We start from the raw sequence: 12,530 nt of genomic DNA on the forward strand, positions 1-12,530 counted from the left end.
GGTTTTAATTGGTTGATGGAAGGAATAGAAGTAGTTGGGGTGTGCAATAAAGGAATTTGCAAATCAGGTATGGTGGTGGATTGAGACCTTCAGTGTTTTTAATAAGTTGTGTATTCTTTAGAAAATAAGTGTCTCGAGATAGTGAAATAGACAATAAAGAGGATAATCCCAAATGTTTATGTTGTTGTAGTATGAATTATACTGAGTTAGTTTTTATTTTTGAAATCAGTGGTTGTTGATTTAGCAGAGATATTATTTTATAGTACCTGTTTTAATATTATTATTAATATCTTTTTCCTAATTAACTTGCATTTTAGTCGCTCTGTTCAATCGGAAACGAACCTGTGCACTTTGAAGAAAGAGGCACATTTTAGGAAAATGAGTTGGGTAGATTTCACTGAGTAACTTGCTTTTATTACTTGAAGCAAAGTCGTGTCAATAATTGTAAATTCATGTCTTTTTTTTTTTTAAAGTTCTAATTGCATCACTAATAGATAATTCATTGGAATTTTTCCGCAAATGGAACAAATGATAGCAGATGGGTTAGAGATGTCAATGGAAAAATTGATCATGACGACAGCGTTCTCAGTCTACTTGGCAATAGCGGGTTTAAAAGATTCAACTAATGGTCAAGTACTTTGATAAAGAGGCTTAAGCAAGTTATTGTGTTCCAGCCAAAATGCGAATTCCATCGCTGAGAAAACTGTAAAAGGAAAGGGTATAATGAAAAAGAGTTACCTAAGAATTCCAACCATTTTCTAGGGGCACTTTGAAGTTTGAAGGTTATCAATTCATAGTAGAAGTTTCTATCTGAGCCCTCTTTAATATGACTGAATTTCATCAATATACTGTAAAAATTTTGTATTGGAAATGCTGAAAATTAAATTGTGTATTTTCAACAGATGTTTCAGTTTTGACCATTAATAACTTCTAATTATTTTTTGTCAGGAATTTACATAGAAATTTTTTTTTTTTTGCTATTTCAGATGGTAGAGTTATAATTAAATAGTTTTAGAAGTAAATGTAGTATATGAAAGTATGATAATGTATTATGTTGCCCGGGTATTTGTAATATATAAATAGATTTTGTGGTAGTATATATATATATATATATATATATATATATATATATATATTTTTTCTCTCTATGTTTTCTTATTTCTAAATTTTAGTCTCTTTTTCTTACTTTTTGAATAATTTTAGGTGTAAATATTTAGAAGCATTTAAATTTGAAGCTGAAATTTTGCAGTGTAGGGATAAAAAATTGATAGTTAAAATATGAATAAAAAATTGATAGTTAAAATATGTTGTAGGAAGAATAAAAAAAATATTATTTTGTATAGCTTATGTTTATTTACATTTACGTTACATGTTAAAATGATTTCACGGGGAGGAATATTTTACATGAAAATGATTTCAAGTTAAAAGCAATGAACATTACGTTTTGTGCATTCTATCGTTTTTAATCAAAGACTGTCCTCCTTTTACTTGAAAATATTTTCATATTAAAACTTTTAATCTAAAGAATTAACTTATATTAGAAGAAAATCATATATAAAGAATGACATCTAAATATTGTTGGTTATTTGAATTTTTAATTTGTTTTTTACTAACCAACTTTAATCGATCAATGATCATTAGCTAAACACATTTCCAACCCTCACTAATATCTGTTCAACGATTTTCAGCTCTACAAGATATAGCATACCTTAAATTCTTGGGAAGCCAAATCTTTGGAAACCTAAAACAATTGGCATAACAATTGTGTTTCATGAGGGGTTCAAATTGATCTTGATGTTATAATGTTCTTAGTGGAGTTATATATGTACTTCGCTTTCCCTTCTAAATCAAATTCAATGGTATACCTTCCTTTGTATTGTTTTTGTGAATTAGTTGAATATGTTTTATACATAATGATCATAATCGGAATTAATAACCTACTAAGAGTAATCAGATTATAGGGTGTTCGTGCAGGAAATCAATTTTGAAAGAACAATATTTCAAGATCATTGCCCGATTTGTCTCATGTTGGAGATTGGTCAAAGTTCACGTGCTCTCTCATTCGCCCCTTTCTGGCATGTACAATAAGTTATACGACATTTTAGTGGAATCTGTGAATTTTCAAAGAATTATGTTTGCTCTTATTCCACAATGTGTAATTGGGGATGCAAAGAAAGGGGATAAAACAACTGATGATGCTGGTCATTGCTTCCATCAATGGCTAATCTTATCAGTGATTTTATTTTTGGGGACAATATATTTGACTGTTTTGCAGGACTTGGACAATTTCTTTGATGTTTTTATTCCTAAATTTTTGTTTTCTTTCAGTTTTGTTAAATTTTTATTTAATGTGCTTTCTTTGTCTCAATTCTATGGTCATCCTATTTTTCTGAAGTTTCTCCCTACCTTCAAAGTAGCACTAATTTTCTGTCTAATAGATGATACAGGTTCTGAAGAGGATGAATTAAAAAAATTATGTAAAGATATCAACGGGGATAGTGTTGTAGTTGAAGTTTAGAGGGAGTTATGACTGTCATTGTATGTTACAAATGTGATATGGTGATTGATATTCAACAATATGATTAACAGTTGTGGTAGAAAAGTATTATGATAGTGGAGCATGAATGTAGATGTACTAAATTTATTGGAATGTTTATGCAAGTTAAAACTTATATCATAAAGAATTTTTATCATTATTTCATAACTATTTTCAAAAATATTAAAATAGTTTTAGAAGGAAATTAATTAAGAGTATCATTAATTAGAAGGTAAAACTAGAAAGCTTTCACTGGGGATTAAAAGATGTTTTTTTCATGACTTTAAAACTTACATTTTTTTTCACGCCGGATCGGAATAAATTAACAAATATAATCTATTTATTTATGAATAAATTAATTAAAAATATCATAAATAAGCAGCTAAAACTATAAAGCTTTCACAGGGGACTAAAAGTTTTTTTTCATAACTTTAAAACTTAGGTCTTTTTTCACGTGGGATTGGAATAAATTAATAAATATAGTCTATTATTTATGAATAAATATAATTAAAAGTATCATAAATTAGAAGGTAAAACTAGAAAACTTCCATGGGGGACTAAATTTTTTTTCCATAACTTTAAAATATTCCAGAATCAAAAATAAAAAATAAAAAAATAAAAAAATAAGTTTTATTATAATTTTCTTTTTGGTACATCGGAAGATTATTATAATTTTTGTTTAGTTTTTGAATTATAAATTTTACCATTTATATCAACTATATTGTTGTTGGATATATAAAAAAGTTTTTTTTGTCCTCAAATGATAGTTAAAGTGGTAGGAGCTAGGGGACATGTGGGTGGGTGTGGGAGGTCCTGGGATCAATCCCCAAATGGTGCAATTTATGTTTTCGATGTACCAATTTATTTTTCTGAAACTAATTAAAAAGTTAATTTTTAAGTCCTTAGAATTTAAACATTATAGCTGTATGGAATAAGAAATATTTGTAAAGATATATAAGAAATATAGAATTTATATGCTTTGGTATATTTGTCAAGATTTAATTTTTTTGATTTTCCACTATATTTAACAGATAGTTTAAATAAATTTTCGTAAATAGGTTTTATTTTTGACTTTTCATCCTTGGACCGTATTTCTTTTTAAATGAATGTAAAATATAATAGAAACTAATAGAATTTTTTTTAATATAATTTTAGTACTTTTTAGTTTTTACAGACTTTTAAATAATTTTAAGAGAAGATATACGGAACCATTTTAATTTGATTGTGAAAATATAGATTACATGGGGAAGAAAATTTATATTACAATACTTTCAAGTTGAAAATAACAAACAATAAATTTCAATATAATTTTAGAATTTTTTTCACAAGTTTAAAAGTAAATATATATATATATATATATATATATATATATATATATAAATATGAAATGATGAGAGAATTGGAATAAATGAACATATATAGCTTATATTCATTTATGTTTACGTTACATATACAAAAAAGCTCATACGGGGAAAAATAATTTGCATGAAATACTTTTAAGTTGAAACTAATAGAAAATGTTTTGTAATAATTTCAGTACTTTTTCTAGAAGTCCCACATTGACTAGAGATAGAGCATAAATATCCTTTATAAGGGTAGTGCAAACCTCAACTCTTGAGCTAGCTTTTGTGGTTGAGTATAGGTCTCCCAATTTCTAATAACGAGAGTAGATATACATAAGCATTTTAATTTGATTGTTAATATGAGGCTTCCACGTGGAATTAAATGAACATATATAGCTTATATTTTTCTATGTTTAAGTTTTTCGATGAGAAAGTAAAATAAATTATTGAGTCGCTAAATTCAAGTTTTCTAAGTATCCAATCAGCATAACAACCTCACAACATAGATTAATTCAGCTTCCAAATGAACAAGTTGTTGAAATAATAAGTCTTTTATACATTAGAGAGGGAGGGAGGGAGGGAGGGAGAGAGAGAGAGAGAGAGAGAAAACAATTTATCACACGGGGATTGAAAATATATAGCTATATTTGTTGTTGTTTAGGTTATATAGTAAAAAATTGATACGATAAGGAACATTTAGCATGAAAATACCTTCAAGTTGAAACTAATAGAATAATATAATCTTTAAACTTTTTCTAGACTTTTTAAATATTTTAAGGAGTAGATATACAGAAGCATTACAATCTAATTGTGAATATTAAATCCGAAAGGGAAGAACGCTTACATTAAAATATTTTTATTTAAAAATAAGAGAAGAGCAAATTTATTATAATTTAATGCATTGAGTGGGAGAGGTTCATAGATCAATTCCAGGAAGATGCAATTTATCAGCCCGATGTACCAAAAAATATCACATCTTTTATATGTTATAAATTGTGTATAATTAATGAGTTTAATTCCTATGCACCGACTGTGCAAAATTTTTTTACACGATCAACCAATCAGATTTCAAGGATGTGATAAAATCTCCCTTTTTATTTAATTTCATTAATTGACATGACACATCCTCAAAATATGACTGGTTGACGGTGTAAAAAAATTTTACACCGTCGGTGCATCATCTTTTTTCTCATAATTATTTGGAGATAAAAAAATTACAAAAATCATACAATTTATTATATTATTATATCATAATCAAATTAATCAAATAAAAAATAATATTTATATTTATTTTTCATTTATACAAAAAAGTTATTCCATATACTAAAAAAAAATTATTATATATTTGGAAATATGCCCCCGTGCATCGGCACGGGTAAACATACTAGTGTTTATATGATTCTATACCAAACATTCAACTCAAACAATTTATACAAGATGTTACTAACAACATTGTCTTCAAGAATTTTTTTCCAAAAGATTCACAACAATTAGTTTGTATGATTTTCTAATTTTTTTCTCTCTAAGGTTGGGTACTAATTGAATAAACCAACATTTGAGCAACATATATTATATACCTTATTCATACTTCTTTATATGAATTATTTGTTTATCTTTTACATGTAAAATTGGGCTGGAAATCACACCCACAAGCTTCATAATAACTGTAAAGGGCGAACCAAATTTAATATTGCAGGGCTATTCAATTAATGTCTATATGTAAAATGAAAAGATGAGACATAAAGGAAAGATAACAATAACATATAAGTGTTTCACTAATTAAAATTGTATGTCTTAATAAATACATCATTGTATTATTTAATGTATAACAAATAGTCAATAATCATAATTAACAGTTGATTTGGTAAAAAATTACCCGTGCATCGCACGGGCAAACGGGCTCTATGCTAGTATGATATATACATGGCCTATGGGCTGTGTCTACTTGAGTAATGGAAACACCTAAGAAGTTTCTCTGTACTTACCCAACTAACAATGTGAAAAAGAAGAAAAACGGAAGAAAGTGACATGAGAAGAATTATATAAACCATGTTATCTCAGAACCGCAAATCTCTCTCCATTTATGATTAAAAAATGTAGACACGGTGGGTTGACTTCATCCAATACAATTCTTTTCAATGCCATCAACCACCATTTCAAAGACTTTTTCATCTGCACATTGTTAATCAATCTCATAACTCTTTTTCTCCTCCATAACCATCATCACTGAGTCCTTCTTCTCTTCCAAGAATCATGACACAATCTATACAGTATGTAATCAATGAAACAAACATAACTCCTTCCTTATTATAATTTGGTTTACTCTTCTAACTTGTGTTGGATTTTGATTGCAGATTTAGCAGTGGACTTCAGCTAGCACCTTTTGTGATAAGCTCTGGTCTTCTCCGTAGATCCTGGAATGTTATCTCATCTCAACATGAAGGCATTGTTTCAAACGTGGGAGAGGGATTGTCATGGAAAGTTTATAAAGAACCGGATACAGCTGTGACCATTATAGCATTTGAGGCCACCCCTGAATATTCTTCCCATCTTCAACCTGATTTGGTTTTATCTTCTGAGCTCAAGGAGAAGAAGAATTTCCTTCACTTTAATTTTCTGTGTAGCAAGGTCAATCCAGTTTTCTCTTTTAACAGCACTGCAGTTTCACTCTTCTGTGAAAATTATCAGAAGCTTGATCAGTTGAAATCTGAGGTACATCTCCTTTTCATTACTCTAAGAATCTTCTGATTTTGATTCCAAACTTTGTAAGGTGGGAAATCATTAACTTAATTTTGATTTAATTGAATTTTGAACAACTAATTTCTGCTTGCCGGCAAATCTAGGTTCTGGTCAAGCTTATTAACACTCTTGAATTGGCTGTTTGCCTTCCCAATTATAGCATGTTAGGAAATCCATCTACAATTGATTCTAAAACTATTAATTGATTTTGGGGAGAAGCTTCTGGGAGTAAGTTCTAGGTGTCAGAAATGATTTGGGGATGAATTAAGAACAGGTCTGAAATAGGAGTTTGATATTTTTGTTCCAGATATAATTTACAATCTTAATTAATGCAGATTAATATTTCCAATGCATCCACTACCAAGTTAATTATTACTGGACATGCTCTTGGAGGATCAGTTGCTTCCCTTTTCACTGTATCACTATTAAACAGCATTGGTTCAGGAAATAATCGCCCGCTCTGCATCACCTTTGGTTCACCCCTTGTTGGTGACAAGACATTGCAACAAGCCATATCACGTAGTTCTAATTGGAAATCTTGCTTTCTACATGTTGTGTCACACAAAGACCCTCTTCCAAGGCTCTTCGTTACAGATTCAACTAGTGCCTACATGCCTTTCGGGACATTTCTCTTGTGTTCTGATGCAAGTTCTACTTGTTTTGAGAACCCTGACTCTACTATGGAGCTTCTCATGGCATTTAGCTCAATCCATGCTCAAAATGAAGGATTTCAATCTGCTGAATATGGAAACATAGTGAAAAATCTCAACCTTAAAGCACTTCACAAGGATTTTATTACAAAGTCTGAAGACTTGACTTATCCAGCAGATTCACTAGCAAGTTGTATCAGTTTGCAGTTACGGGCACTAGGATTGACACATCATATGCAGGTAACACTATAATTATCCAGATGAGGATTTTTTGTAGTGTCATTATATGCAATCTGACAACTATTTTGTAACCGTAAATTGAATTTTTTGAAACCTCATTTTTTTCAATTGATTTGCAGCAGCAACTACAGAACATTGATATCAATAGTCTGGAAACAAATATGAAGAAACAAGAAGAAGGATTTATTAAGCAGAGGAGGATAGTATTTGATCCATCCAAGAAATTGAATCAGATAAAGGAAAATATGGCCCAGCTTGAATGGTACAAGAAAGAAACTAAAAATAAGGGAATAGGGTACTATGACAGCTACAAGAACATGAACTCACCATGGGACAATGATGTTGTCCAGTTCCATAAAAAGCTAAAAAATTACTGGGAAAAGATGGTTGGAGAAGTAGAGGTAAAGCCTCAAACAGAAGGTGCGGCTTTTCGTAAACGCTGGCTCTTTGGTGGCACTACTTACAGGAGAATGGTTGAACCCTTAGCTATTGCCCAATACTATAAAGATGGGGGTGAAGACTATGTGACCAAGGAAAGGTCTAAACACTTCAAACAGTTAGAGGAGTGGTTGAAGGAATCGAACGGCAAAGATTTGGAGAGCACAAGTAAGAAGAATGTGGAAGCTATATTAACCATAGATTCATGCTTTTGGGCACATGTTGAAGAGGCTCTCCGTTCTTGCAAAGAGTTGAAGGCTGCCAAAGAGAAAGAAGAGGAATTGAAGAAATTGGTTGAATTTGAGGAGTATGTTTATAAGTTGCTCAAGAATTATGCAGTATCCCCTGAGATTTTCTTGGAGAAAAGTAGCTTTATGTTTTGGTGGATGGAGTATAAAGGAATTAAGGGAACATCATATAGTTCACCACTCGTCAGCTTCATGAACATTGCTGCAAACCGTGATCAGTATACTTTGGGAGCCTATGATTTCCCCTGAAGCACAATAACTATATAGTAATGTCTGTCTTGAGAAGGGGAGTGGATCAAGACTCTCTCATGTTACATGATGTTATCATGTGAAAATTTGTGTATATCTTCAACATGAGAGGATCCTGATCTGTGTCAGAAGTTAATTAGGATTTCATTGTGAAGCTAATAACTCTTGTATTTGGAAGTCTTGTTATTAAATTTTTCTATTCTAAGTGGTTCTTTGGTGATACTCAAGAGAAATATGTTTGGTACAATATTTTTTAATAAAGCTTTTCACAAGATTACTTTTCCCCTCTATCACATCTGATCTTACACTATCCTTAAAATCCCCACAAAGTACTACAATAATAGTTTTCCGCTACAATGGAAGCCATTTCTTTTTGTTCTGGTACAATGGAACAGATAGGAGAAACCAAAGAAACACATTCTTGTGTTTTTTCTATTTCACATTTTAGTCCATTTTGCTGATGATTAAAGAATTATATGTTTGAAACATTAGGATTAAGCAAAGCTAATCTAAGGAAGTCCATATCATTTTCCATGATAGTCAGATGTTTCTCTTCCATTGTCACCCATGCCTCAATCCCCTCATCGCTTTCCATCAACACTACTGTGTTTGGAATAGCTTCCTTAGTACCTCCTCTTTGAGCCAGCCATAAAGGCTTTCCCCAACCAAAGTTCAATTCTTTGAATCCCATATTAGCCCAACTTGTGAACACAAATGAAATTGGATTTCTGGTGGCTACCCCTTCAAGCATTAAATCCGCACACTCATCACTCCACAAAAAACCAGGATCATTCTGCAATTTTAGAAACAATTCCTTAGTGAGCTTTCCAATTCCTTGTTGCAAATTCATAACCAAATCTCTAATATCAATGTTCTTATCAGCATTCTCATAAACCACCAGTGCAGGCCACAACAAGTTCCCTATAGAATTTTGTGAGAATGGCTCCCCCATCCTTCTCCTCATGTCCACAACATGTAAGACAACCAGTGGCCTTGTTCTGTCACAGAGTTCCTTCATGCATGCTACAATCATGTGTTTACATATGAATGAAGACACCGCCTCGTAACGTGTAGCCTTTGTGTAGATCCCATCATTTTCTATCATGGCTTTGAGGTCATTGATAGATTTGGCATCAAACAAGAACCTTCTTGTGGTGCACTTCAATTCAATCTCTGAGCCTTTGCTCATATTCAACACACCAGCGCGTACACCGAACGTGTTTCTTGGAGGGAAGAGAGAAGAAGCTGAAGAAAAATCTGGCCATGCTATTTCATCTCTTGTTCCTTTACACATAGCAAACCAAGTTTTCAAGAAGGCACTGCATGAACATGCATCTAGGATTGTGTGGAGATTGCACAAACCAATAGCTATGCCTCCACACTTGAAAATGTTCACTTGGACTAGTAGTTGTGGCAAGACTTGTTGATAGGGGTGCACCTTGTTTGGCTCACATGGAAGCAATTTGTTTACCAATTCTAATTTTGGTGGTTTGAGAAACTCTTCCATGGTGATATTTATTGAGGCTTCAGAGTAAATTGCACCTTCATCATTGCAATTGATGGAGGAGCAATCACTTCTTCTACCTCCAAGAGGGTAGAAAATGGTTAATGCCTCAGATAGTGATTTTTGTAGTAGAGCTGAAACTTCTGAGAATCCTGGCATGTCATTGGTTTTGCTGTAAAATAGGATTAATGGGAAATAGGTGTTGAGTTGAAACACATCAAACAAACATAGTTTGTAGGTTTGACATTCATTAGAAGTTGGCAATGAAGGTTTAATGATTCTTCTTGATGTAAAGTTGATTTCCATTCTTAATTAGCTATAATACAACCTTGTTTTTCTAATTTGGAGAAGTGAGATCTTATAAGCATTGTGTTCACATCCATTTATGTTTCTATTTAATAAACGCTAAACATGTTAGAAGTAATGGCCATTAAAAACATACTTGATGTTATGATGATGATAAAGGAAACTCCAATTTGTCAAAACTCCTACTCTATAGTTAATGCATACTACGTTATATGCAGCAACTACTAGTGGATAATTACAAGAATAAACCAACAATGTAAACATCTAACCTATTATCTACAACAACAAAAAACATCTATAACCTATTTTAATCAGGTTTTGGGATATCTAATTTGTATCATATAAACAGGTTATACACAATCACTCTTTCTATGTAGTGACTAGTTAATTAATTGTTTTTTTTTGAACGTTAATTAATTGTTTTATGACCCCAAAATTTGTTTTATGGCTTTGATTGAATTCAGTAATTTATTTTTTCATAAAATTTTAATGTTAAAATATAAAAATTATCATATCTATTTAAATTATAATAATATTTTTTCTAAATATTATCATATTTAAAAATCATGACACTTATAAATTACTAGTTATTTAAAATACCTAAGATAGGCTTAAATAAGTTTTTTGTCCCCACAAAATACATCATTTTTTGTTTTTCATCCCTAAAAAATATTTTTCTTGTTTAACATTATCCCAATTTTTTATTTTTTTGCTAGGCAAATGTTAGTGGTTAGTTGTTAGTAAGTTAGAAAATCTCTTCAAATTTCCCTTCCAGAGTTCGAACCGTAGACTTTCCCCTCCCCAACCCTTATGTCCCTTAACTCTTACCACTTGAGCTAACCCTTGGGGACCATATATTCTCCCAAAATTTTACATTTTATTTTTAGTCATTTCCTTCACTTTTTCCATCCAAACTAAACATAATAAAAACTATTAATTCAAGAGTATAAATAAACACAATAATCATTTAACCTAATAACCATTTAACTCATGCCATGTGTAATTTCATTTAATTTGGATGAAAAATGTGACTGCAATGACTAAAAACAAAACATGTAATTTTTTAAGGATGTTAAACACAAAAAAAGTATTTTTCAGGGACAAAAAATAAAAACAATGTATTTTATAGGAACCAATAACTTATTTAAGCTAATAAGATATTACTCATTGATTTTCTAAACTTTCAGGAGTTACTTATGAATTTAATATCATAGTAGTTTAGAATTATGTGGTTAAGTTATTACTCCGTCTCTTCGTCCTTAATTATAAAATTATCATCCGACAATGTTTATTAAGACAGTATGTAATGACATTAATTAATGTATTAGTTTTAATGTCCTCGAAGGATAACTCAAGTGGTAAGAGATGAGGAACATATGTGTTAGGGATCAATTCCTACAAAATGTAATTTATCTTTCGATGTACTAAAAATAAATTATACAATTGTCACCACTTACAATTAATTAATGTATTGAGTAGCGTGTTATTAGTGGTTGTCAAAATTTTAAAATTATATAAATATAATAAATCCAAACAGTATATATGTAAAATGATAAATATTTTTAAAATCTAATAAAAAGTATATAAAGGGATATATATCAAGTATGTTTTTAAAAGATTAATTAGGAACGAAGGGAGTACAAACCAACTTTAGATGAGCAGATTTTCAAAGTATAGCTATTTTATAATTTTTCTCTTTAAATATTAAGATAAGTATAATTGTTTTATTTTTCAAATAAAGAAAACAGTAAAGAAGTAAAATGAAGCTAAACGTATTTAGCAATTGATTTCAGTTAATCTATATCATGTGTTCCCAACTCAAACAATTCTATATAAGGTTAATGGTTTCAATTAAAATGTTGATAAGAGTTATTCACTTACTACTTCCTTATATTAAGTGAATCAATTGATCAAAATCACTAAAGTGAAGCTCTTATGCTCTAGATAATTTCACCAATACACAGGCTCTAGCTCTGTTCCTGACCTAAGATATTCTTATCCTAGTGGTGGAAATTTCCACTTGTCACTAAGAAAATCCCTTTTTCCTTACATAAGATAGTCATACCCTAACATGACTAGTGCATTAGGTGGTTTCCCTCTTTTAACTAAATCTACACAAATTTTCCAAATGATATGCAACCCCTTGGCATCACGCATGGGTGTCCTGTCCAATGTCCATCTTCCTCTAGCAACTAAGTAACACCAATTCATAGTAAACTAACTTTCGATCTATCTATGAAGTAGCTAGTGAAACTCAAGAAATCATTAATTGCCCAA

General features: G+C 30.7%; 2 protein-coding genes across 3 annotated transcripts; one reads left to right on the forward strand and one right to left on the reverse strand.

The window, feature by feature from the left end:
• Positions 1-5,961: 5,961 nt before the first annotated feature.
• Positions 5,962-8,663, forward strand: LOC130739276 (senescence-associated carboxylesterase 101-like). 2 transcript variants are annotated; one of them, XM_057591527.1, is made up of 4 exons: positions 5,962-6,149; positions 6,234-6,591; positions 6,954-7,508; positions 7,631-8,663. In XM_057591527.1, exons 1-4 carry the CDS (start codon positions 6,133-6,135, stop codon positions 8,441-8,443), a joined length of 1,743 nt encoding a protein of 580 aa, XP_057447510.1. In that variant the 5' UTR covers positions 5,962-6,132; the 3' UTR covers positions 8,444-8,663. The 2 variants fall into 2 exon arrangements, with proteins under 2 accessions (XP_057447510.1, XP_057447509.1); XM_057591526.1 differs by having other exon boundaries at positions 5,963-6,149; positions 7,628-8,663.
• Positions 8,664-8,873: 210 nt separating this feature from the next.
• Positions 8,874-10,114, reverse strand: LOC130739277 (stemmadenine O-acetyltransferase-like). The gene has a single exon (XM_057591529.1). The coding sequence runs from the start codon at positions 10,104-10,106 to the stop codon at positions 8,916-8,918; it is 1,191 nt and encodes a 396-aa protein (XP_057447512.1). The 5' UTR covers positions 10,107-10,114; the 3' UTR covers positions 8,874-8,915.
• Between the last annotated feature and the right edge of the window lie 2,416 nt (positions 10,115-12,530).

The sequence above is a fragment of the Lotus japonicus genome, chromosome 2, assembly GCF_012489685.1.
Source record: "Lotus japonicus ecotype B-129 chromosome 2, LjGifu_v1.2".
Taxonomy (NCBI): Eukaryota; Viridiplantae; Streptophyta; class Magnoliopsida; order Fabales; family Fabaceae; genus Lotus; species Lotus japonicus.

Coding starts and splice junctions, on each gene's coding strand:
- LOC130739276 (XM_057591526.1), top strand. Junction 6,592..6,953: donor TTGATCAGTTGAAATCTGAG/GTACATCTCCTT, acceptor TAATTAATGCAG/ATTAATATTTCCAATGCATC. Junction 7,509..7,627: donor GATTGACACATCATATGCAG/GTAACACTATAA, acceptor ATTGATTTGCAG/CAGCAACTACAGAACATTGA.
- LOC130739277 (XM_057591529.1), bottom strand. CDS start 10,106: ATGCCAGGATTCTCAGAAGTTTCAGCTCTACTACAAAAATCACTATCT.